Here is a 27072-nt window from a genome sequence, read left to right as displayed (position 1 = left end):
CACAAGGCAGAACTTGTTATGGAGGCTGTTCGCAGGGCTGTGTTAAGGTGAATCCAGACACACTGGGCTGTGTGCAGCGAGAGGGGCAGCGTTGATTTAGGGCATTACTCAGACAGAGAGGGAGAGAGAGAGAGGGGCAGATAGGGAGAGTCTCCCCCGACTGCATTAGGAGAGCCTCCAGCCTTTGTGATTCCTTTTGATCAAATCTCTGTGAAAGATGAGTGTCATGCCCTCTTCCAGCCAGCTGTGAGGGGACTGCCCTGTGACTCTGAGGGGGGAGATCTGTGAGTGTGTGTGCTGGTGCACGTTCATGCACACACACACACCTCTGTCTGTGTGCACGTGTGTGTGTGTGTGTGTGTGTGTGTGCAAGCTAGAGAGGGAGCAGGCAGCTCCTGAGGTGAGAATGCCGAGTGGGAGGATCTCATTCCAATCCCCTGTGCCCAGTTTGAACACACACTCACACACACTCACACACACTCAATGACACATGAACATCTTGAGTAGTTTAGAGCGAGTCCCGGCAGCGCTGGAGAGAGAAAGCATCTGTGCTGTAAGAGTGAAAGCACACTGACTACTTCTTCTTCTCTTGTTTTGTGGACGGTGGCTCACTGTGAGGCAGACTACATGTGAGTCTGTTGTTGGAGCAGAGGAGATGCTGCTCTGTGTCATGGCTCTTCTGCTTTAGTACTTGAGTGAACAGGAGAATTGGAGCCAGTTGTTTTGTGGGACTCTCCGGGAATGGCAAACTCCACGGTATCCTTGGAAACATCCAACTAGATGACAATGGCTGAGGTAAGAAGGACGGCTTTTCACTCTGATCTTCTGCCCCGACTCCTCTTCCACAGATCGCCTTCACACGGTCGGGACGTGTTTAACAAAGACAAAGTGGATAGAGTTTATGTAGAGCGCCGGGACTGACAGTAGGAGTGCAGACTTCTGTTGAAGATGCAGAGATTAGAATGAATAAAGAGCTTTAAATACATTTACATGCATGTGCTTCTCTATTTATATAGAACAAGTGAAAATATGCTGACATGGACTTAGTTTTGCTATGATTTGATTTTTTTAAAGCTGTTTTCTTTGTTAAAAGTTGTCACAAAGTAATCCGCAGTGGAGGGGATGTTTTAGAAATAACATTAAATACAGATATTTAACCCAATTTTAGTATCTTCTTACTTTCTCAGTAAGTGCTAGTTAAAAACTGGATTTTGTGAAATAAAATTAAACTTTTTTAAAGAAAATAGGCCAAGGTCTTTCACTGAAGTGTTCCTGTTCTAAAAGGAAGTTTGCTTGATGAACCACCCCAAAACTGTCTGTTTTTTGTTTGAAAGCATCTGATCAATAAATTAGCGATTAAATTCAAGCGTTTGGTAATTGACAGTGGCTCATTTCAATTTTTCTCACACACTTTACTTTGAGTTCCATGTTTAACCATTTAAATGTCTCTGTGCATACATACTTACATACAGCGATGTATGCATGTTTTGGGCAATATTACATACATAGATACACTTATGTATGCTTTTCTGGTGCAGTAATGCATGCATAAACACATCTGTTAATGAAAACTATGTGCAATAGGGCTATGTGCATTAATATTAGCACTTTAACTAATCAGGCCAAGGGCTATGTGCAGTCTCTTCTGTAAGCACACTCATGATCATGTGCAATATATCAGCACACTTGCACTTTAGCACTACAGCACTTTACTGTCTGCCTTATGCACTTTAACTGCAATGGTCACTTTATTCCTGGTCAGCATTAAGCAAAGTCATGCAGCAGCCTCCTGTATCGTTATATTTGGGTCTTTGTATTTTATTGTACTGTCTGTGTTGTCTGGTCTCTTGGTGTCGTCTGATTTTTATGTAGATTTTTAATGTACATCTTTGTTGTATATACCATCAACCTGCCAGGGACTGAAGATGGAAATTAGCCTATGGCTACAATCTGGCACATTTACATGTCCATATTCATTAATGTGCATTGTCCCTTGTAATGAATAAATAAGAGGCTGATGAAGAATGGCTTAGCCGGTGTGGACAGAGATTGTCCTTCCATGCTTTCCAAGAATTGTCAGAAAACTCCTAATAAACAGAAACAGTGAGCATAAACCAGTCAGCTTCTCTCTCCTTCCGCTCTGTTCTTAAATTACATTCCACCTTTTTTTCTCTTCTTGTTCTGGTTTAATCTAAACTGTTGTACACACTTCAGAATCACTATTCAAAGCATAAAACAAGAGAGGGACCCCCTCAGATCCTTACCTGGGCCGGTCCTCCTTCAGACCGCTCCTTGTGTGTCTCTCTGTATTTTCCAGGGCCCCTGTAGCGTCCTGGCCGCCGGCCGTTGGCCACTGGCGTATTGGAATGCAATTTAAGAGCAGCCTAATGTTTTGTTGCAGCCATAATGTAACAATTAGCTGTCTGCATGGTGCTGGTGTCGGTAGCAGCCTGTGTGTTCAGTGTGTGTGTTTGTGTGTAAGCAGCGCTAAACATTAGTGGTTTGTTCTGTGTAAGATGACAGCATGTCAGAGGTGAGTGGCTGTTAAAACAGGACGAGTTTAACTTCCAGATTGAGTGAATGACTGCTGATTTATGATCCTGATGTAAAAACACTTAGAAACGTTTTATTTTATCTACATAGAGTCAATCTAATTTACTCAGAACTTCATTGTTTGTAATATTATTTTAGCTATGTTATTCTGAGAAAGGATTTCTATGACAATTATATGAAAAAAATTCACTCACAAAAATAATGTTTTTGATTGATCAAGAAGCAGATATGCATTCTTCTATTTCATGGATGTCAGATCAGTTTTTATCAGTTTTTTTACTTTAAATCTTGGAGAGGAGAGTGAATTAAATTATTTATAAAAGGAGAAATGCACCACTCATAAATTGCAGAAGAATACTTTATGATAAAAGAAATGATATCTTAAAGTGGAGCGCTTTGCTTTTACGTATTTCTCCTTACACAGGCGTGTTTCCCTCTTGCAGGCCGTCTTTGTACAGCCGGTATTTTGTTGACTGAAGGCCTTTACATGAGACGGTGCTGAGACAGAATTAGATGACTTTATTGTGTGTTTTAGCAACAATAGCCATCTAACTTAGTCAGCTTCATTAGGTCCATGATGGTCCTTCCATGAGAGGATGGAGGGGTGTGGGGTATCTGCTCCAGCCTTTAACCCCCTTCAGTGTCTCCTCCAGCTACAATCAGCCCCTTCTGGCCCCAGCCTACCCTGTTAACACCCCCAGATCTCCACACACACTCACACAGCTGTCCCATGCGTGTGCATTGCGCTGCCACCAAAGGGCTTGCGAGGATTTGTCAGCCAGATGTGACAAGATTGTCAAGAGGCAGGCGAGGAGAGAGGGAGATCTGATATTAATCAGAGCGTAGCTGGGAGCCAAACTCTCTCAGACTCAGTGTACTAACATGTTTCCCTCATTTACTTCTTCTCGGAGCCAAGCACTCCCTCCAAGTTCCTAACCGGGAGCCACAAACACCAGGAAGCCAACCAAACTTTGGCTCACCTCCCTCCCTCCATGCAGGCTCATTGTCTTAACATTTCTTTTCTTGAAAGACGACTGCAATTTTCATGGATAAACAGGTAAAGATCTGATTCCTTTGTCTACTCTAGATTATGTTGTGTGTCTGTGTGTGTGTGGGTGTGCGTGTGTGTGTGTGTGCGTGTGTGCGGGAACTTGCTGGTGATGAAATGAAAGAATGAGTTTTTCACGCTGTCTTTAGGCTGTATGGACTCTTAATAGGCTCAAACACAGCCTGTCAGTACTTGCACTTGCCAGGCTTTTCTCAGTTTTTGTCCTCCTCTAGCTTTAGTGTTAAAGGAGTGCTTTTTTTTTTCTTAATTCAACTGAGCTTTTATTGCTATATCTGACACCCTGAATATTCTATGAAATAAACACAGGCTGTATAGAGGAGAGTTAGAGGAGAGTTAAAGGTTTCTGTGTCAAATGTTAAAAGTTTCATGTCAGTTATTGTCATATTAAAAAAAAAAAAAATCCTGCAGCTATCATCAGTCTGGCTGTTTGTTGAAGTGCTTCGTTTTTCTTGGTGGAGAGACATTAAAGTGTGGACAGGATCATGTTCCCATCTGAGCAGCTCATTCATCATTACCTCTTCAGTTCAGTCCAATGACACGAGCTTTATTAGCATGGAAAACGTGTTAGCATTGCTAAAGCAGAGAACAAATGAATGCATAAATGTGTACCTTTATATATAAAGAATAGCTGTTACATGACTTTTACTGAACCTTGATATTTAATATTTTAAAGCTCTGCTGTCATAAACACAACAGTTTTCAGTCTCTACATCAGTGCTACTCAACCCTGCTCAACCAAAGAGCCAAATTGTTGAAAATACCTTTGCAAGAGCCACAGTCTAAGTGGTGAAAAGTGGCAAAAATAGGTGAAAGGGGGCAAAGTAGGCATAACATGGCAAAAATGGGTGAGAAGTGTCAAAAATGGGGAGAAAAAGTGGCAAAAAAGGGCAGAAAGTGGCATAAACTGGTGAGAAATTACAAAGAAAAATGAGTTACAGGTGGCAAAAATGGGCAAAAGGCGGCAAAAAATGAGTGAAGAGTAACTTAAATGGGCGAAAAACACCAAGAGAGGCAAAAATGTGAATTCAAAAATGGCATTCAATCGCAAAAGGCAGCTTAAATGGGAGAAAGTAGCAACAAAAAAAAAGACGAAGAGGTAAAAAAATTGCAGATAGTAAAAAGCAGGATAAAAGAGGCAAAAACTGGTGAAAAAGGGCAAAAACAAGAGGCAAAAGTGGGCTTTTAGCTGTAAAATCTGATTCAAAGTGGCAAAAAATTGAATTAAGGTGCAAAACAATTGCAAATAATGGCAATGGAAATCTACAGACAAAAAATTAAAGTTGAGATATAAAGCCAACTGTATATGTGTAGGAAACAAACTCATTAATGGGACATTTAATAGATCAATTCTGAGGTCAGAGTTTCCATTTTTTTAAGACTTTCTGGGGGAATTAATATTTCAAATTAAGACATAAAAGAGCCACAAATCATCACAAAAGAGCCACACATTGAGAATGGCTGCTCCACATTGACATCAGCAGCAGGTGAGCAGCGGCTGGAAGGATAGGAAGTCAGCTTTAAGTTTGTGTGCAGCTGCCGTTTTATTGGTGAAGTGGTTGTAATGAGTAGGACGCCTGAACGGTACCAGGAACACTATCCTCCCATGAAATTCTTCAACCCTGTGCTCTGGCCAGGATAAAGAAACCTCATTTCCGTGTGTGTGGGTGGGTGTGTGTGTGTGTGTGAGGGGATTTAATTTTTAACTGTAAGGCTCTTTGTGTATTTTTAGTGTTTGACTTTTAGATTGTTTTTATTTCTGTGATTTAAAGAAAACCCTAACCACGTATTTCAACATTATTCTTTGCCAAAAATCGTTTTCAGTTTGACTTTGATTTTCAGATTTTTATCGTCAAGGAAAAGTGTAATTTCCTTTAAATTATAATGGAATTAAATACATTATATACAAGTTATAACGTATTTTAATTTTAATGTGTGAGAGCGAAACATTTCATGTACAAATGGACAGTAAATTCTGACTATCGGGGTTCAAACACATTTTTGATAAAAGCTTCAGACAAAGAAAATATTTCTAATTTTCTATTTTTAAAATGAACCGTTTAACCTCACAGAATGGACTCAAATTGTTAAACTGAAACAGAACAATTATAAAAAAAAAAGGTATACAAATATTTCAGTGCCAAGTCCAATAAATAAATATTAACCTAAATAAGGAAACATTACATATGCAAGAGTCACAACCACCATCGTGGTTTACAAAAAAGTGCAGGATATTAAAGTATAAATCCTCATTTTAATGCTGATGAAATTAGTATTTGATGTGTTTAATTATTGATTTTCATGTACCAGTCCCCATACAGCTTCCAGCCTATTAGAAATAACAATAACAGAAAAAAAGAGTTTGAACCTTTCATGACAGGATATGTTCCATCCTTTCATGATCAACATTTTGCCTTTATAAACCCTCACTCTCTTTTATTTTCTTGTTAACTGATTAATGGATGTAGTGAGACCTGATCCGCTCTGGTTGGCTGTCAGTCTCCCTCGTCCTCCCTGGAGTTCCTCTCTCTCTTTGGCTCCAGCTCTGCCTGTTTCCCAGCTGAGTGTCAGTCAGTGCCCGGCTGCTGCTAATTGATCAGTTTTCCACCACATTAGGCCAGCGAGTCCCCGTCTCTGTCATCAGAATCACGGCCATTCTGGATGAATGAAAAGATTCATTTAGAGAGTCACACACCATTCTTTTATTCCATTTCTATTTGTATGTGTATGTGGGTGTGTGTGTGTGAGTGTGTGTGTTTTGTGGCTGTTTCTCAGTGTTGGTCTTTCTGCACGGAAAATAGGATTTTTCTGGTTCTGCGTGTCTTTGCCTATCATTGTTGATGGATCCATACACATTTTTATCTGTATCTAAATATTTATACACATTTTAATTTTTATTCCTGTGTTGCAGAGAGTAGGAGAAAAAATAATTTAGGCAATAAATCAAACAAGAAACATTCAATTTGAATAAATGCTGATGAGTGTTGTTCATAACAGTGCTGTGATTTGTATAAAGGTTTCTTATTCTCACATGCAGGCGCACCAGTGTCATCACTTTAGAGTTTTATCATCATCATGGTTTGGCGATGCCATATTTAAAAAATGTCCCTACTTTCTCCTCACCTGATTCATTTTTATTTGATTGACCTCACCTTTTACCTCTTTAACCCTCCTTCATGGCCTCGATCTATCCATCCCACACAGCCTGACCTCCTTGATCGCTCTGGGATGCCTTTAACTGCAGTAAAATGGATATGGAGGGAATACAACGGGTAGCAGATTAAGAAAAACACACTTAGAAATACATACATGTTTGGTGTTCTATGTAAGAAATGCAAAAAGAGCACTGCCATATAAATGTACTCAGAAAAGTCTAGAGATAAAGAGATTCAAGGCTGCTGTATTCATAACTATGAGAAAAAGGTTTTTTCTCTTTCTAGTAATTTTGAATTCATTCTAACATTTAACAATCCTTTTTTCAGCTAAAATCCACCGTCTTATTTTTTGGAAGAGCTCAAACCTTTTACAGTAAGCTGGTGAAGTTAGGTCATAAGGTAGCGAGTTTCTGCCACTGACACGTGACCTTAGAGTGACCTGTTAAACTCAGAGAGGAGGCTGAAAGCTGCGCAAAAAGCTTCCAACTTGATTTTAAATAAAGAAGTAAAAAAGCCGTTTCTCTGATTTTGAATATTTTGATATTTATCTGCTACCTGTCTGAGAGGCACAGGAGAGAATAGTTTGACCGCAAAACCCAGTCACAGCAGGGGCCAGGTTCTGACTTTAGGTCTAACCTGAGGGCCTAACAGGGTCAAGATTTAAGCACAAGATGTCAACCTCACTTTAATCAGAAATCAATAATGGGGGGAAAACTTAGTGCTGAATATAAATGATTTTGATATTAAAAAAGGTCAACATGATAAGTCTAAAGGCTCAAAATCTGAGATGAAAAAGTCAAACTTATTGGTTCAAAAGGTAAAAACATGACATTTAAAGACAAAATAATATATTCAAAAGGCAAATATATGAGATACAAAAATGATATCATGGTTTTTGATGGTCAAAGTATGAGATAAAAGTCAAAATCATGAGCTTTCAAGGTCAAAACAATAAGATACAACTCTTAAAATAAGACAAAGTCAAATTTAGGAGTTGAAAATGTCAAAATGTGAGGAAAAATTCAAAACATGAGTTTCTGAGAGTCAAAATATGGCTCAAAATTTAAAATTGTTGATCTGAAAGGTCAAAATGACAGAAAATTCAAAATTATGAGTTTCACTGGTCAAAATGTGAGATAAAATAGAAAATTTATGGGTTTAAAAGATCAAACTTTTGCTTAAAATTTAAAGTTGTGATTCTAAAAGGTCCAACTATAAGACAAAGTTAAAACCATAACTTTGAGTAATAACTGTGAGATACAACACTTCAAAAATGAAATGAAAACAAATTTCTTTTCCACGTTTCTGACTTTTAATCAAATAATTTCTACTCTTTACTGTTTATAATTTTTTTAGACTCATCAGGGATATTGTAAATCATCATGGTTAAGGTCACAGTTTTGTATTGGAGGAAATCTGCAGACCTCATACTGGGTGGGCTGGTTATAATAAAAATATATGATCTGGTTGGCCCGGTATAACTGCACCACAGGCCGGATTTGGCCCCTAGGCCTCGAGTTTGACACCCCTGATCCGGGGCATCTGTAGCCTGCTGGTTATGTCCACGCTGCCCTCGTCTGTACATGGATCCCTACAATCTAAAATAAATAAATAAATAAATGAGTAGTTGGACTTTTTGAACTACCTCCTTTGGAATCACTGGTAATAAAAAAGAAGAAACAAAGGTAATAAAAGCACTTTATAATTTACAAGCATTTAACTTTTTATTCACATGACTACAGATCTGTAGTATCATCATTCAGAAACCAGTCACTCATCAGACTGTACTGTAAAATTCTAATTAGAGGCTTGTATAATGAATCCAAGGTGCCGTGGTGGATCTGTGTTAGCTGAGCTGCATCATTCTGTGCAGTTAGACTTCTTGTCATTGACTTCATTGATGCATGCAAACAGTCATAGCTTTGGTGTGAAGGGACCGTGGTGGAACAGGGGTGGCATGGGGTCGCCAAGAGCCACTGTCATTCCACTATTCCCCCTCCTTCTTTTCTTTTCAGGAGCTCATGAAATGAATCACTAATTAAGATAAACAACCTGAAGCATGCTGTGTGTTGGAATGTGTGTGTGCCTGAGTGTTACAAGCTGGTGAACAAGAAAGGGCGCCTGATTGAGATGTATATTAGGGTGAGCAGCAGCAGGAGGAGGTGTATGTGCACCCACAGTGGGATGGGATTAGCCTAATTGGGCCGTGTTGGTCCTTGGTTCTCTGTAATGATGGGATTATGTGGCTGAGAGATGAGCAAAGGGGTTTTTACACCTCACCACTGTCCAGAGGAGTCCAAACTGGCCGGCCAGCTGGGGATAAAACCTGACAGAGAGAAAAGCAAACAGATGTCATGGGACCAAGACCCAGAGCACCCCTGCCATGTTCAAGGCCGGGTAGCTGCTGCCACCTTCATCTCAGGTCGCTTTATCCATCCTAATGATGAGAGGTTATTGTAAGGTAAAATAACATGATCCCACATTTCAAGGACGAGCCTCGCCTCTAGCACAGAGCCAAGCGAGTGACTAAATGAGGAGGAGGAGGTGGGCCCTTTCAATCCACATGTTTCCTCCTTCCCAGCTTGGAGAGGCAGCTAGCTCCAGCGAGGGTCTAAGCATGCAGCTCATGTATACTAAAACCCCACTGATCATGCATTATAGATGCAGAGGGAGAGAGGTGGCGTAGTGCATATAGCACTAACAACACCAGCTTTGATCATAAATCTGATGATGCTCTTTTCTCGGTTCCTGGTGTGTAAATGAATCTTTTTTTTTTTTTTTTTTTTTGTCCAAGGCAGAGAGAGAGAGGGTAAGTGGAGTCATTTTCAGTGTATCAGTGCGCCGTAGTCTTCGCAGCAGGGTCGCTGCCAAGTCAGCAGCTGCCCTGAGAACCTCACTCGTTACCGCCATCCACTTTTCACTTTCAGTCTCTGCGTTGGCCACTTACTCTGCTTCACTCATGTTTGTCCTTAAAAGATAAAGCCCATTAACAGATGAGCAAATGCACGGGCTTCTTTCAGCTGTATGTGCCTGTTTGTGTTCGTACCTGAGGCATAGACTGATAAAGATGGTTTTGGAGGTCCAGGTGTGTCTAAGACCTTTTAAGGACCAGCCCTGCAGCACTGCTTACACACATCACATCGCACACAGTCTCAGGGTAAACCAGGCAACGAGTGATCATGGGGGAGAGCAAAATTACTTAAGGCAATCATACTCTTTCTTTCAGTTTCTGTGAGCAGCTAGTACATTTTTCATGTAGCTGTGTAAAAACAGCAGAGCTGCATTAATTTCTCGACTGCACAGCGAGGGAAGGACCAGATCATTTTGTTTTTCTACAAGGTGTTAAATCTTCTTCATTCTGCAAAAATGAGCTCATTTTTATTAGTGAAAAATGAATTAGTGAATTACACAGACAATGTAAAGTCATTAATGTCAGCAGATAAAAAGTTAAAAAAAAATGCATTTGCCTTCTCTTCCAAAAAGCTCGAGTTTTACTCAGGATCCAGAATAACAGAAAAATCCATGATTTTAAGCTTTTTTTTTTACTTTTTTTGAATTGTTTAAAGATGAAAAAATGAACCTGCTTTTTCCCCGCTTGTGTTTAAACAGGCTATCTGCTGCACTTTGGTGAACTGTAACTGTGACAGCTTCAAACCGGGGAAGCTGAAGAGGAGGCAGTGTGAAAACTGCAAACACGGCTGGGTAGCACACGGTAAGAGCTCCCTAACTATGAATAGAAGTGTGGAAAGCTTATTTATGTATATTCGTACAAAAAAAACAGGCATTTCATTATATAATCAGTTGAGTGTTAGTCTTCCATGTGTCTCTGAGATTTTTGTTGCTCTTGTTGTAAAATAGAAGTGAATGAGACTTCATGTGTGGTGTTCAGAACATGAGCTGATCAATCAGCAACTAATCTTTCCCAAAAGCTTTCCACACACTGTTCATTTACACACTGAGAAAAATGAATCTGGGCAAAAATAAATTTAACTTCATTTAATCTTTGATATCAACAACAAAAATCCACGTTTCTATCTTGACATAAGTACATTTAATTTTGTTGTCAGTTTCTTTTGGTAAAATACAGACACTGATTTTTTTCCTAAACAAGAATAATTTAGGAGATGTAAGCCAATCTTCCAAAGTTTATCCACATAACTACTTTGTTACCTTTACTCAGTTTCATTCTGTTTCAAAACTACAAAAAAACTACATTACCCATGAATAAATACACCCTGATGCATTGTGGGTATTTCAAATTGGTGATAAATGGCTTTTCTAACAATCAGGAATAGATGAACTGCTAACTAAAGACATAGCAGTGATGAGAGATCAGATTGGTGGGATTCAAATCTGGGGATATGTAGGCAGAATTTTCCCATGATGCCCTGGGGCAGAGTGTTTCTATGTGTTTAGATGTGTTTAAATGTGATCAGCTGAGTTTAGATGTTGAATGTTTTACAGAGCTCACTGCTGGGATTCCTTTGTTAATCTTTCTGATGGATTATTGTTGATTTTGATGGTCAACACGTCTGCACCATGAGTGAAAAGAGGACTTCTTGAAAATGACTTTGACTGCCTGATTGTCTTATGTAGTCAATCATTCAATCATTCTCTGATAATTCCAGTGATGAGGGAAAATTAAGATGGTGTGAAAACAAATGCAGATACTTCCTGTGCAAGCATCGTCACAGGTGTTTCTAATGAATACCACTAGTGGAGGGGATGATTAATTATACTATTCATATTATTGTTGGACTGCATTGAAAGCACGAGTCATTTTAAAAGCTGGGTTTACTTGAAATTACATGTATTTCACAGAAAAAATTAAGTTAAACAAAGATTAGTCTTGTTGGATCTAGTTAATAATCTAAGTAAATTTCACTTTGATATTTTTGTTCTTGAACTTAAAACAGAGTAGTAGTTTTCACAAAGATTAATCTGGATAATCTACAAAATAAATGATGCAAAAAGTTGCCTCAGTTTTTCTAAGTGGAATGTGCCGAATATTTTTATCAGTGCAGATGATTGGTCCAAGTCTGTTTAGCATAAATCAGCTGCTGTTAGGCTGTTTATCAAAGTGTTCTTCTATAATAAAATAGTTTTTTTCTGAACCTTTCAGAGGTTTGATTTTTGATAAAGACTGTTCATATGTGTATTCAACACTGACACAAACACCCTCCTGTGATAGTTCAGGAGCTTCAGTGAGAGCAGCTGCAGTCAGAGGTTAGATTACACTTCATGAACTGTCTGATGCTGATTCACGTTTACTTTCTAGATCTTAATCCCAACCCCCTACATCTCTGCAGAGCATTTAAACCAGTATTTATGACAACACTGGGCCTTAAAGCGAGTTTCTCTGAGAAAGCCAGAGCGCTTCCTGACACATTCTTTTACTGCTGAATTGTTCTCACCTGTGTGCTTAAATCCATGAACGCCAGTTACTTGTAAGGTGGAAATACGTGTATGTTCTCCTCATTAACATAGAGGAACCCTTTATACCCATATAAGGGCATGAAAGAGGTGTTGGTAGGGCTGTGTGCAAACACAAAATCCACTCAGAAGTGAGCAGAAAAGAAGCAAGATATCAGTGACATCCAGATTAAAACAAACTTTGAAATGTTTGATTGTTCTAAAGTGTAGTGCTGCTCCAAAGATTTAGTTCTATTTTTAGCACCAGTAGTGGATTTAAATACATGCTGCAAAAATAAATTGGATGAAATCATTGGTTTAGATGGCGCTAGCATAAAAAATGTTGGAACATTACTTAAACACTTTTTTTTTTTTAGATTTATTTTTAGGCATTTTTGTGCCTTTATTAGATAGAGGAGGACAGTGGATAGAGTCAGAAACCGGGTCAAGAGTGGGGGAGAGACATGCGGTAAAGGGCCTCAGGTCAGATTTGGACCCTGGCTGCCCGCGTACATGAGGAGCGCCTTAAACCACTAGGCCACCTGCTCCCCTTAAACACATTTATACCTGCTGATGCTCACACACCCATGTGTGAAGATAGGTTTTTATTGTTTAAACCAGTGGTTCTCAACCTTGGGGTCGGGACTACCTTGGGGGTCAGAGACACTGAGAGGGGTTCTCCAGTTGTCCTAAAAAAACTACAAATATTTTTTAATTACACTGTTGCCACTTTATACCAATTTTGTCAAAATCTGTATCCCTTTCATAATTTTCCCTCCAATTTTAACACATTTTTACCATTTAACACCTGTTTTGGTAAGTTTTAAACTCTTTCCACCACTTTTTGTCGGCCTGTTTTTTCCACTTCTAAACCAGTTCTTACCACTTAAGCTTAATGTTGCCTCTGTTGAGCCATTATTGCTACTATTAACCCCTTTAAACCACTTTTTACGCCCAATTTGTCCATGTAAACCCCATTTCACCATTTGATATGCCAATTTTTGCTAGTTTAAGCAGTTTCTGCCAGTATCTGCCTATTTTCTCTTTCTCAGTTAACCCGTTTTTGCAATGTCAGCCTCATTTTAACTCCTTTTACCACTATTTACGCCACTTGAACCCATTTTTTTCATTTTATCTCATTTTTGCCACTTCTAAATCATTTCTACTACTTTTAGAATCCAATTTCACCACCTTTTCTACCATTTTTTGCCATTATTAACCCATTGTAGCAATTTTTCAATCATTTTAATTATAAAATATGGATATCCAGCTTGACTTTACAATGGACCATGGTTTTGCTGACCTCCATGTGCTCCCAGTTTGGCTGGGCGGCAGAAAGCTCTCCCATTTATCCCCCCTTATCCACTACCTTGTCTCCACATGACTACTCTTGAATGTGCATGGCTGTGTTCGACCACCTTCAGGTACAGTGGGGGTCCCTGGTCTCTGGCACCTTTATTTTGGGGGTTGCGGGCTGAAAAGGTTGAGAACCAGTGGTTTAAACAAGCGTCTAACGTTAAATCTCCTGCATATGTGCTAGATTTATAATATTTATGATTGAACATTTTGATGCTAAAATCAAACTCTGCATGTTCAAAATAATACTTGATCATATCTAAGTCATATTTTTGCAAAATCATGAATTATAAAAATGGTTATAAATGTAGTAAAATAGAATGAAAATTCTATTTTATTAGAATGAAAATTCTATTTTATTCTGTCTTTCTTAATCTTGCAGTTTTGAGTGTTGATGATTGAAAATCAAACATTTTTAATCCTCTCATATGGTATTGAGACATCAGCTGTACCTGCTGGCTCAGTCTTTACATGTCCTCAGCTCCTATCAAAAGATCATTTGACATGATTCTAAACCACGCTGAGGCAGTGTTACTGCTGGGGCGACCCAGAGATCAGAAAACATACCACAACTGTCTCCTTTATGTTATGAAGAGCATTTTCTACCATGTGGAAGCTTTGTTTATACCCCGAGACTCATCATCTAAGCTTAAAGTCCTTGAATTACAAGAATATTCTAAATAATTCATTTTAATGTTATTGATGCCTCTGACAACAGTTATGCCTATGACCTATCAAAATGAAAAGTTATCTTAAAAATAAGAAATGTTGTTAAGAAATTCCCTAATAAGCACAAAAGTGCAGAACGCTGACAAATAAAAGCAATATGTGTGGAAAGTGAATTATTTAATGTCTGCCCAGGACAATACCACTTTGATAAAGACTAATAAATAAAACCTGCTGTGTGTCTTCTAGCTCTGAGTAAACTGAAGGTGCATCACATGTACCAGAGCAGCCAGGTGGAGATTGTGCACTCCAACGTGGTTTTTGATATCTGCAGTCTAATGCTGTATGGAACCCAAGCCATTCCAATCCGTCTCAAGATTCTCCTGGACCGTCTGTTCTCTGTCCTGAAGCAAGAGGAGGTTATCCAGATCCTTAATGCACTTGACTGGACTCTGCAGGACTACATACGAGGATACGTGCTCCAGGTGAACATTTGGGGAGGGGGTGTTTTCCCTGCAGCCATGCATGCTGAGGGTGTTTTTTTATTTGTAGGATGATGACAGGAATGAAAACTGGTTCAAAAGCAGACAAGAGTTGATGTTAATGCCAGGTCTGGGTTGGGTGCAGGTTAAAGTGTGGAAAGGTGTCATTGGAAACAACAGGTCAGAAACAGCTGCTGTACCTGCAGCTGCAGACTTACAGATGACTTCTGTTTATCTGTTCTCAGTTCAACCCCAGAAACTTCACTTACTCTGGCATTTCTCCTTATACATGATTGAATAATGATATAGCTAATGATAATTAAAGGAAAATGTGATTGGTATGTTGGATACATCTATCCTAGCTGTTGACTCTGCATCTGAACTTCATGCTCAGATGGCCTATTTCTTGCTCAAGTCCTGGTCTGTACATAAAAACCTTAAACCGGTTTGAGCTTAAAGAAGGCAAAGCCCAAAATAAAGAATTCCATAAAACCAAACTCTTACCAAGATGAATTTAATCCTAATCTTGGAAGGAAACCTACAAAATCTGCCAGGACATAGCAGGAGAGACTGAGGGAATCATGAGCAAAGAGAAGAAGGAATAAGAGGGGCTAGGAGAGCATTGCTGAAAACAGGACAGAACAGGGTAGTGATGTGGCAACCAAGGCATTGAAGTGTCTTGGTTTTTACAAATATACTTTGGTACCACAAGCTCATGAGGTCTCCAAACTGCGCCTGCATCGTAGATTTGTAAAAACCTTTTGCTTCAGATCTCCTCTCAAGCTAGAGACCAACTGGCCAAGGCCTGGGCTGCAGGCACTATGTCAGCGCTTCGATTAGTATATCATCAAGTATTCAAGTTGGGCTGCGTTTAATTCATGTTAGCTCATCTAATGGCAAACGTAGAGTCAGAATCCTCGACAGGCGCCCAATGAATGCTCTGTGATGAAATATTAATCTCAGTTACGGCATGAACCCGCTCCTCACTTTCAAAGACGGACGGCTCACATGTGATTACATGGGCTAAGGGAGAGAGGACCTGCTTGATCAATGTGAGACGCCCTCTGATCACCCCCCCCACACACACACACACACACACCCACACCACACACACACACACACACACACCCACCCACACACACGCAACTTGTGTGTCTAGATATTTACTGTATATGTGAGTGTGGTATGTTTAAGTGCATTTTTTGCATGGCTTTGGAAGAGTGTCTGAGTGAACCTGTCTGCATGCATGCCTGCCTCCGCCACAGAATGTGTGTGACCCCGTTTGCTGCAGCTGGTCCACCTGATTTAAATGAATAGAAATGACTCGATAGAAGAAACGCTGTGTGTCAGTGTAATGAGGATTCTCAGGGTTCTATGCTGTTCGCTTATATTAACAATCCATGTGATTCCTTTATTTAGCTGCCCTGCCACTCTCTTTTATAGGGTGTGTCATCTGCCCTGTGCTATGAATATGTATGAGCAACTCAACCGACACTTTTAATGCTAATGAGGAAATTGCTCTTTCTTCTTTTTCGTTTTTGATTTCCCTATCCTTCTCAATTTTTTTCACACCCTTGCCCACCACCCTATCCTGTACACTATTGCTGTCTGTAGGATGTAGCAGGAAAGGTGCTTGACCGGTGGGCCATCATGACTTTTGAAGAGGAGATTGCCACGCTACAGCAGTTCCTACGTTTTGGGGAAACCAAGTCTATTGTAGAGTTGATGGCTCTACAGGACAAGGAGGGACAGGCAGTACTGGTTCCCAGCACCCGCACCAACTCAGATATACGCACTTTTATAGAGCGTAACACCCCACGCACTGCTGCCAACCTCTCTGCATCAAAAGTTGATAAACTGAGTGGTAACAGTATGCATCACTTTGAGAACTTCATCAACAGCATGGCATTCATGCTTCCATTCCAGCTGTTAGGCTCTGTTCCAACACCGTTCCTTGGCTCCCCTACAGGAGGACTACAGCAACAGCACCAGCAACACCAGCATCCATGCCGTGGATCAATGGAGCAACAGAGTCAGAGACGAGATGATCAAGGGCGGGATGGTTTAGGGAGGGAAAACCCCCTCTCTTTTTCACAATCTTCAGAAAACAGCCTGCTAGGTTCCAGCTCTGTTTCATTTACTGCTGATATAGACCGAAGTGGAGACAAACCACTTGACAGCCTCTCCACTACTACAAAGATTGAGGCAGAGGACTTCTCAACCAGCGACAACTACTCCGATGGGCCCTCAACTCCATGCACCCCCTCTATGAGCTCTGATGTCACTCAGATGTCACCGGAAGGAAAGTTGCGCTCCCTAGACAGGAACGTCAGTGGCAGTGGGGGAAGTGTTGGAGGAGGAGGCTCTCTGAAGAAGGGCCGAGTTTTTTGCAACGCCTGTGAGAAGACTTTCTATGACAAGGGCACACTGAAAATACACTACAATGCAGTGCACCTAAAGATTAAGCACAAGTGCACTATTGAGGGCTGCAACATGGTGTTTAGCTCACTGCGTAGTCGCAATCGCCACAGTGCCAACCCAAACCCTCGGCTTCACATGCCTATGAACCGAAATAACAGAGATAAAGACCTGCGGAGCAGCTTGTCTGCTGATGAGAACTCTCAAGGAGAGAAGAGGTCTGAATATGGAACCCAGATTCCGGTCTGCTCTGCAGAAAGCCACAAATCTGTGCCCAGTTACATGGTGAGCCATGTGGACTCTAAACTACACAGCAGCTCATTTCCCAGTATGAGCCAGAGTGGCATTTTGTTCCCGAACTTAAAAACAGTGCAGCCGGTCCTACCTTTCTACCGAAGCCTGGTCACCCCTGCAGAGCTGGCAAACACCCCAGGAACACTACCTTCCCTTCCCCTGTTGTCCTCCTCTGTACCCGTCAAACCCATCACAGCATCTGAACCTTGCATGATGGACCATATACCAAAGAAAAAGTCCCGTAAGTCAAGCATGCCAATAAAGATAGAGAAGGAGGCGATGGAGCGAGATGAGCAGATGGATAAGGACAACAGCTCAGAGGATGAGGCTCCTTTACAAAGCCATGAAAAAGAGGAGTATGATGTTAACCAAGCAGAAGGGCACATGTGCCGAAGACAACTTGGGGAGGAAAAGGAGACTAAAGGGGAAGGTGAAGGAAAGGAAAGTGAGGGCTACAAGAGTCTGTTGGACCAAACTCTGGAGAGTGAAATTACAGGAGGGGAGGACAAGGATGACAGGCCAAAGGATGTTGAAACTAAGGTTCTCTCTTGTTCTTCATCCCCTTTTGAAAACAGACTGGTGAAGAATCACTGTGACAACAACTTACTCTGTCAAGAACCCAGTGGCAATGCAGAAAAGGAAGACAGGAAGCACATAAACTCAGGATGGGATGGGATCGAGAGCAGGGTGAGGAATGGCAGCACGTCCCGGCTCATAGACCATGACAGGGATGGTTCGGACAGCTGTGTCGATGACTATAGTGACCCAGCCTTGTCTCATCTTGATCCTGATGCTGACCTGCCGCACCACTGTGAGATCTGCAGTAAGACCTTTAAGAACCCCTATAGTGTCAAGATGCACTACCAAAATGTCCACCTGAAGGAGATGCACTTGTGTACAGTAGACGGCTGCAACGCTGCCTTCCCTTCCCGCAGAAGCCGAGACAGGTGAGAGGCGATAACATTTTACATTTGTGTCATTGTGTCATGTTTATGAATTTTCTGGCAATGCTTGTGTAGCAAAACCATATGGGCCTTTCTCAAATCACCCCACACTCACTCTGCATCTGATGTCACATCCTCCGCTGACCCTTTGTCAAGGTGGACGGGATGAATACAGAAGCAAGCTTTTGGATGAACTCCCCTATCTCCCACTACAGCAGGAACTCTGAGTAACTGTTGTTTCATTTCATCCAAATAAAAAGTTGGCCATTTAAATAACATTTGTCCGATGCATTAAAATCACTCCACAGTCCTTTTCTCAAACACATCCTGTGGTTTTAATCTGATGTTTATAGGAGGATAAGATTTTCAAAGATTGATAATAAAAATAATGGTAAATAGATGCACCTTTTTAACTTCTTAAAATTACACTCCTGTTAGGGGCGTAGCGACTCACAGAGGTCATGGCTTGTTCACGCCTTGGTTTTGGGGTCAAAGTTCAGTACGGGTTGGATTATTAGGAGAAAAGATCAAGATAAAGTCCCAGAATTATTAACCTTGGATTCCTGTATACAGTATATAAATTATATATATCTATATATATCTATCACTATCTATTTATATCTATCTATCTATCTATCTATCTATCTATCTATCTATACAGTGCTTAACAAATTTATTAGACCACCACCCAAAGTAAGGTTTATGCCACAGCTGCCCTAAATTAACAGCATCGGTAATTACTAAAATAATTTTTTTTTGTTTCTGCAAGGGTAATACACCAATATGTAGAAGCTCTTTAACACAAATGATATTTTCAATGATAAAATATTATTATTATTGTTATCCATGAAATTTCAAATTTACTGATTTACCAAAAAACTGAAAAATAGTAAAGCACATTATAATTTCTTGATTGATATGTCAAGCTATAATTATTTACTGGCATTCAGGAACAGAAAAATGAATTATAGTGGTTGAATGTTATGCTTGATTCATTTCTGACTTCTCAGAAATGCCCAGTGAGCCGGCTCAAATTTGGGTATAAAAAGGTGAATTCAGTTTGAAATTCCTCATTCCTGTTCAAAATGGTAAAATGTGGAGAGCTCACTGAAAATGAAAGAGTCCACATTAAAGCACTTCATGATGCTGGATGGTCTCTGAGACAAATATGACAGGTGATCTAATAAATTTGTTAAGCATTGTTTATATATATATAACAATTGGCAGTCATGCAGCACAGTTTGTTTGATCTAGTGTTATTTAGAACTACCTGTGATAGTTGGTACTGGGGCTGAGTGCAGTAAATCAGCTAAAGGGTTCATTTCAGATATCAAATAAGCTGGAGCAAGATCTTCATGTCAGTTGAACTAATTAATCTTTTTTAAATACGGTGCTCTTTTGAAACTGTAATGAAGCCTCCCACCACTAGTAGCTGCTGTAGATCCAGTTACTAGCCTGCCTTCCTGCCAGAGCTTTCCCCCAACTCTTCATCGGGTATAAACATGAGAACCTTAGCATTTAGTATCACCAATATATATATATATATATATATATATATATATATATGTATATATATATATTATACTAGATAATAGATATACAGTTGTATGTTGGCTGATGAGAGTTATACTCATGAATAACTTCTCAAACAAACATTGAGCATGTTATTAAACTGTGAAGAGGAACGAAGACTTGCGGAGCTACCTGCTAACTTCAGCCCCACTCAGCACACCAGCCTCACATCATGTACCAACAGGCACAATGAGCTTGTGATGAATAAGACAGTCTTCTAAGCATTTTTTCCAATCTATAATAGTCAGTTAAACACAGTTTGACTGTGGAAATAGGGAAATAACTGCCTGGGAATTAACGGTTAATGAAGTTGAGCTTGTATAGTGCTATCTAGTTGTCTGACTGCTCAAAGCGCTTTCACACCACAGGTCATACTTACCCATTCACACCACACAGTAAGGGTGCAACGGTCCACAGAGATCATGGTTATGTTGGTACCTCGGGTTTGGGGTCATGGTTTGGTACGGGTTTGATTCATCTATAAATTTTTATTTTTTGAAGTTCCAGATTTATAATTCTAGATGTCCCATTATTATTATTATTATTATTATTATTATTATTATTATTGACCTTTTACTAAGATTAGAGCAGCTAATGCCTTTGTTACATGTTTGAAACATATATTTGAATCAATAGATTATTTTGCTCCATCTAGTGTAATTTTGAACTATCAGTAATAGGGGTGGGAGAAAAAATCAATACAGAATAGTATTGCGAATTTTTGTTTGGTGATATATCATATCGTCTTGTTCACAATTATTGATCTTTTCAAATGAATTGCTAATACAAACTAAAGTCTAAGATAAAGGAAAAATAAATTCAATTGTTTGTCCAATGAGGTCTGCAGAGGTGACAGTCATAGAGCAGGAGAAAGTTGGTACAACAAACATGTTAGCACCAGGGGAAGGACGTTAGGAATGCAAGCGGGGCACGAATGAGATGAACGTGACACACGAGGTTTGCAAAGAGTGAAACATGAAAATAAAATTCTGCGGAAATACGACAAACATGAGGGCAAGACTAATGCTAAATCAGCTAAACAGTTGAAAAAATTGTCTAGATCGCAATATATGGTATCACAACTCTATTGCAAAATGTTTAAAATCACAATAATATTGAATCGTGACCCAAGTATCATGATGTTATCATATCGCGAGGCCACTAGTGATTCCCACCCCTAATCAGTAATAGTTGGTACAATCATCACAGATCTGTGATACTTTAAACATGAGACAAAAAGTGGAAAAAAAAACATGTAAAATGAAATCAACACAGGAAACAACCTAATATGTCCTGATTTTAAAAAAATGGACATGACTTAAAATGCAAATTAAAATATGTACGTTTTAGATCAATTGATCATATTTCAAATTTACAAAGTGTGCTGTGACTTCTTTTTTTAAAAACGCTGGTGCAGTAATTTCTTGCGCTAAATTCTGACTCATGTTCGTCAGCTGAGGATCACAGACTAGCCCATGCAAACACAGGAAGTGATGTTGTTGTTGGTGTTTTATGCTTCTGTGGGCCTGCAAATAGTCTTTAAAATGTATTAGCAGCTGTTATGTATTCAAGACTTTCTGTTTTCACGCATGGAGGCTTTTTAAAATCACAGGGAGATAAAGAGAGAAAGAAAAGGGCAGAGGTATTACAGCCTCTGCCTGACAGGCAAAGTTGAGGTAACAAAACATTATGGACCTCTTGCTGCTCTGCCTCTGGAGCGGACTTTTCTTTCATATGCCAGGCCGGTTATTTCCTCTTCTATGTTAGTGGTTTGATAGCAGTTAGCAAACATAGGTATTACTGTCACCGGGATCAACAGTAAATATGGTGAGATTTGTATTATCCCCACCTTGTTTAATGGTTTGGACGTATTTGTCTTGGGACTGCATGCACTGAACCGGGACGAATACAAAAACTGTTACACCCCTACCACTTACACACTGATGGCAGAGGCTGCTTTGGAGGATTGGCCACCAGTATTAACTACTCCCATTCAAATACATCCATACACATTTACACACCACCGACGAAGCAGTGAAAGCCAGTTGGGGTTAAGTGTCTCTAGGACACATCAACATGTGACTGCAGGAGCTGGGGATTGAACCCACAACCTAATGCAATCATGACCGACTCTACATACTGAGCCACAGTCACCCACAGTAGGCTATATCCTCAGCCAGTACAGCCTGTGGTATAGTAAACATGGTGCCAAAAGAAGAAAACAATAAAGTGATTTAATGTTTAAAAAGCCTAATGCCAGGTGTCTCCTGATTTGAAATGATAAAAAATAATCTATGTATTTTTCAGCCATGTATAATTTATTTGATTTATGAAGTGCACTGGGACACCACTGAATAGTTGTTAGTAAAAAGGTGATGCAGTAGTTACTTAACAAAATCTTAGTTAAATCAGTGAAGTCATACAGACTCAGGACTTTGTAATGGGGCCTAAGCAGCGCACTTTAATGCAAACTAGTAGCCGGTGTTCTCTATTTCTGAATGTCTGCATGCATCCTTTGAAATATGTTAGTACTGGTCATGTTTTGTACATTCTCTGCTTTCACATCCAGTTTTTTAAACAGTGAGGATAAGTTGGGGAGAGAGAGAAGAGAAGCTGGCAGGTCTCCTGTTACTGGATGCAACTTTTCTTCTTCATGTGTTTTGTTGTGCCCTCTGTTTCCCGTCATTTGTTAGTTGTTGAATGGTGGTGAAGAAACAGTTAGAAGCGTTACCAACTACTAGACTGGCGAGTATAACCTGCCATGTGTGACTGCCTTTTTCTCCATACAGATGTATTTTTCGTGTAACAACATGCACTGAAATGTGACTGCCCAACCACTGTTTCAGATGAATACAAAAACTGTTACATATATCCTCAATAGTCATGCAAACCTTCTGACTTTACATCTGTGTAGCACTGCAATATTCTAAAATTCATTCTAATGTGTTTAAGTTTGAGGAGGTGGTAACAAGTATTAGAGGTGGGCGGTAAACCGTAATTAATACCATCACCGGTAAAATCTTTGCCACGCTGTGGATTTCTGCAACACCATCATCACCGGTTGAAATGCCTACGTTGTGCTGTGATGCACGCGCAAGGCATATCTGCTCCCACAGCTGGTAGACCGAGGCCTAACAAGTAGCAGAATGACCTCTATGATCAACAATTAAAGGTGTTGCTCCTATTTAGTAAGTTAGTATCCATGCACACTTTCTGTCGGAGGTTTTTGACAGCACACTCTATACGCCTTACCATTCCATACCATACAATTACTATAACATACTATATAGTCTGAGGTTTAAAACGGCACTCAATGTGGCGGACCCTCCATACTGTGGAGTATGTGTGTGTGGAAAGGGTGCAGGGAGTGGCTCGAGAAATGCCCTTTGTCTACAGAGAGGAGGAACTGAACTCATCTCATCAAGTTTGTCTGGAATGTAAAAGTCTGAGTGTTTCAAAGTGTGTAGTTTAATTGGATATTAATTCTGATGTTCTTTTTGTCATCTACAGACACAGTGCAAATTTGAATCTGCACCACAAGCTGCTCACCAAAGATTCCTTCAGTCCAACGAACACACTCCACTCACCATCATCCCAGTGTCGAGATAGAGACTCTGTCAGTCTGGACTTCAGTGAAGACCAGCAGGACAGAGACCTGCCCCATCGAGACCCTGTCTGCCAGACCTCTGTCATTTTCCGAGGCCACAACCGTATGGGCCTAGTCTACCCTATGAGCAAAATGTCGACAGCACCATACAGTGCAGAGGCGTCTCCTTTAGGTGAGATGGAGGGGTTAGGAGAAGGAGTAGAAGGTGTTGGGAGTGGGGAGGATGGAGCAGTCCTAGACCTGAGTACCTCCTCTGCTCCGCCTCATGGAGGTGGCAGTGCCAGATCTTCCTGGGACTCTGATGGGGCTGGTAGTGAAGAAGGTGATGGGATTGGAGAGGATGAGGAGGCCCTCCCAGTTGAGGAAAGCGATGAAAGCTGCGACGGGATTAGTGTGGGGAGGTCTGGGAGAGAGGAGTTAGCACTCAGGGGAGAAAGGACCCTTGAGCAAATTGGAGGAACACAAGGTGGGCTTCATGGTGGTGGTGGTGGATCTCCGATAACCTGCCATATTTGCCAAAAGGTGTACAGCAACAAGGGCACATTCAGAGCCCATTACAAGACTGTCCATCTGCGGCTGCTTCACAAGTGTAAAGTCCCCGGCTGTGACACATCCTTCTCCTCTGTGCGAAGCAGAAACAGACACAGTCAGAACCCAAACCTTCATCGGAACCTGACTGTGAGCTCAGGGGCAGCAATGGACCATGAGTAGAAACTCTTATGCCAAGATGTCTGATTTCCTTTGTAATAATGTTCTTACTGTTGTTCTTTGGGCACCTAAAGGCTCATCAATTAGCACTTTTTACATTCAAAGAATCATTCATTCAGTGGATTCAAAGAGACAATCACAGTTTTCTTGTAGACATAAAGCAACTTTATTTCAAAACATGAGGCAAAACTGACAAGACATATCATCCATCTGACTGTGCTTTAAATCATCGTATATAACATCCAGACATACACTCGTCAGTTACTTCCTTTTCAAAACTTATAACTTAAATTAAAAAAATCCATTGTGTTTTGTTGGGATTTCTTCTTATTGGTTTGCTTGACTGCCCACTTAAAAATAAGAAATTATTTTGTGCAAACTGTTTTCTTCCCTGTCTCGGTGAGATTTGAGCCATGAGATCACGAGAGATTTTCTTATGTGTTTGTCATCAGATGTCTAAATCTTCCATATGAAATTGTGCATATTGTCTTGATAAAGCAGTAGTGATGTATACCATATGTGTGTCATTTTATTCATCTGGAAAAATGGTGTTCAAAAAGAAAAGCTATAGTGTTGTGGTTTTGAACAATAAGTTATTGTCTGTTGTTTTATGACCTGTCTTTTGTGTCATGGGTGTTGCATACTGCTAAAACTGACCAAAGATTTTTTCAGTCCACAGTTGTGTATAGAAAGCCCTTCATACTGTATGTGGGGTATGCAGTATTTAAACGGTCTGTCCACTCTCATCTCCTTTTTGATTTTTTACAGAATTCAGATAAAGAATTTTAAAGTTCAGCCCCAAACAAAGAAAGTACAAAATTATCTTGGGATGATTAAGGTGTACAATTTTTCTTCTTTTATTGAACCATTTTTGAAGTGTTTCTATAAGCTTGCAGTATCCGACTGACCAGACAAACAGCTTAAAATCTGCTGTCTGGAGGCTAAACGCATGTACTGTGAATGAGTCAAACACTGAGAAAATTATAATGCATACACATGAGCACATCCAGAAACAGAACTGATTATTGAACTGTATATTCTGTGAATAGTGTTATTTGTTATCTGAAATAAACCAAAAAATATAAAGTACATCAATGTTAACCACTGAATTTTTTTTATGTTTTTTTTTCAGAAACGAATAAAAAGGAAAAATGTCATTGTCTGATAACTTTTTCATGGTTTGCAATTTCAGTTTTGCTCTGTATTTTACATATTTTTTTCAGTCTGTATTTAAATTGAAGGGGCAAGATCCCACTTGTTGTTTGTTAAATTTGTTTAAAAGAGACCAAAATGGACATATGGTGTTGAATCATGTTTCCTTTGATTTAATGTAACAATATAATTCAAACTTAATAAAAAAGCCATATGTTTACAAGCCTTATTCTATTTAATTTATAAAACACCAAAATAATGCAACTATGTATGTTTGTATGTGCATTTTTAATCAAATGCTGTCAATTTTATTCAAACTAATCCCAATTAATGGTGATCCACGATTAGTGCATTAATTATTTTTGATCACAGTTAATCTCATGTTTTATTGTCCCTTTCAGCACAAGTTGGTTAATCCACATCAGCGCCTCCCTTCAGCCACTCTGATGTAAAATAAGTCCACTACTGCTACTCAATGTCTCATTTCACTTTTAAAAACTCATTTTTCTCTGGTTAAGTTCAAGTCAAAATCTTCAATTTACCCTTAAAAGCAGATCTGTATGCAAACTGAAGTCAAGAAAAATAAAAAATGACACATAAACACTTTCAATGCAAAATAGTGGCATTTTGAAATGCCTCTAAAGGGTGCAATTCATGTTGATTTTAATGCAATAATGTTGATTTTAATTGTTACAGCCCCACTATATATATATATATATATATATATGTGTGTGTGTGTGTGTGTGTGTGTATAATTATTTTAAATCAATTAATAGCACTAATATATTTATATAAGTGCTGTTAATTGATTAAAAAAATGTTAATCACAGCATAATCACAATCCATTTACTTGCATTTTTGTTTGAGATAAATTAGTAAAGTATGGTGTTTAAATGTAGGAATATTAAACAAACTAGAGTTTTTAAACTTATTTGTGGTTTGTAAATCAGAGTGTCTTAATTCACTGAGCAATAATATTTATTAACTGCAGTAGAGCCCAGCAGACAAACACATCAGGTAGAAAATAACTTTTGCTGTAAACAGGGGCAGACTGGGACAATAATTCAGGCTGGGAATTTGATATCATCCCAGGCCACCACCACCCGATTAACGCAAAACACCAAGAGTGAGTTAGGTTGGGCACCTACTGATGTAAGAGTGTAAAATAATAAAACAAAGGCTCTGCATATGCCCACACAGCTTTTTCTGTTTCTTTTCCCTACAAAATAAATGTTTCTGTTGTGTTGCAATAACCTGTACACAAGTTGCATAAACTGAAACTACTTACTACTACACTTTTAATGTGCAGGCTGCACATTTAACAGTGTAGAAGTAGATGAAATAAAATAAATTATATACACCATCATCCACCTAAACTTGAGACCAATCCTGTTTTTTTTTTTTTGTTTTGTTTTTTTTTATGTGACAGGTACCAGACTAATTATGAATTGGACCCCTGTGTCAACCATAGTATCATACCACAAGTGAGAGGTACACAGGTGGTGGCGCAATGCAGAGGTTTATTCTGTGTAATGTTAAATAAGGAAACTTCAAACACAAAGAAATTTAAAATATGATACAATAGTCACAGTGAGTAAAAAACAAGAAAGGTTTACAACGTTCACTCACTTGTGTTAAAAAAAAAACAAACTTATAAGAACCACATCAGTTAGAGAGATGCGAGAGT

At 39.5% G+C, this 27072-nt stretch overlaps 1 protein-coding gene across 2 annotated transcripts; it reads left to right on the top strand.

The window, feature by feature from the left end:
* The first annotated feature begins 519 nt into the window (after positions 1–519).
* On the top strand, positions 520–25722 carry bnc1 (basonuclin 1). 2 transcript variants are annotated; one of them, XM_041795428.1, is made up of 6 exons: positions 520–795; positions 10384–10486; positions 14458–14693; positions 16305–16560; positions 16660–18349; positions 23429–25722. In XM_041795428.1, the coding sequence occupies exons 1-6, from the start codon at positions 781–783 to the stop codon at positions 24234–24236; spliced, it is 3108 nt and encodes a 1035-aa protein (XP_041651362.1). In that variant the 5' UTR covers positions 520–780; the 3' UTR covers positions 24237–25722. The 2 variants fall into 2 exon arrangements, with proteins under 2 accessions (XP_041651362.1, XP_041651352.1); XM_041795418.1 differs by having other exon boundaries at positions 16305–18349.
* The last annotated feature ends 1350 nt before the right edge of the window (positions 25723–27072 follow it).

Source organism: Cheilinus undulatus, linkage group 1, assembly GCF_018320785.1.
Source record: "Cheilinus undulatus linkage group 1, ASM1832078v1, whole genome shotgun sequence".
In the NCBI taxonomy this organism is placed as follows: Eukaryota; Metazoa; Chordata; class Actinopteri; order Labriformes; family Labridae; genus Cheilinus; species Cheilinus undulatus.
Note: the sequence above shows the minus strand (reverse complement) of the source record. Positions and strands in the feature narration are given on the sequence as shown.

Coding starts and splice junctions, on each gene's coding strand:
- bnc1 (XM_041795418.1), top strand. Junction 10,487..14,457: donor ACACGGCTGGGTAGCACACG/GTAAGAGCTCCC, acceptor TGTGTCTTCTAG/CTCTGAGTAAACTGAAGGTG. Junction 18,350..23,428: donor TCCCGCAGAAGCCGAGACAG/GTGAGAGGCGAT, acceptor TGTCATCTACAG/ACACAGTGCAAATTTGAATC.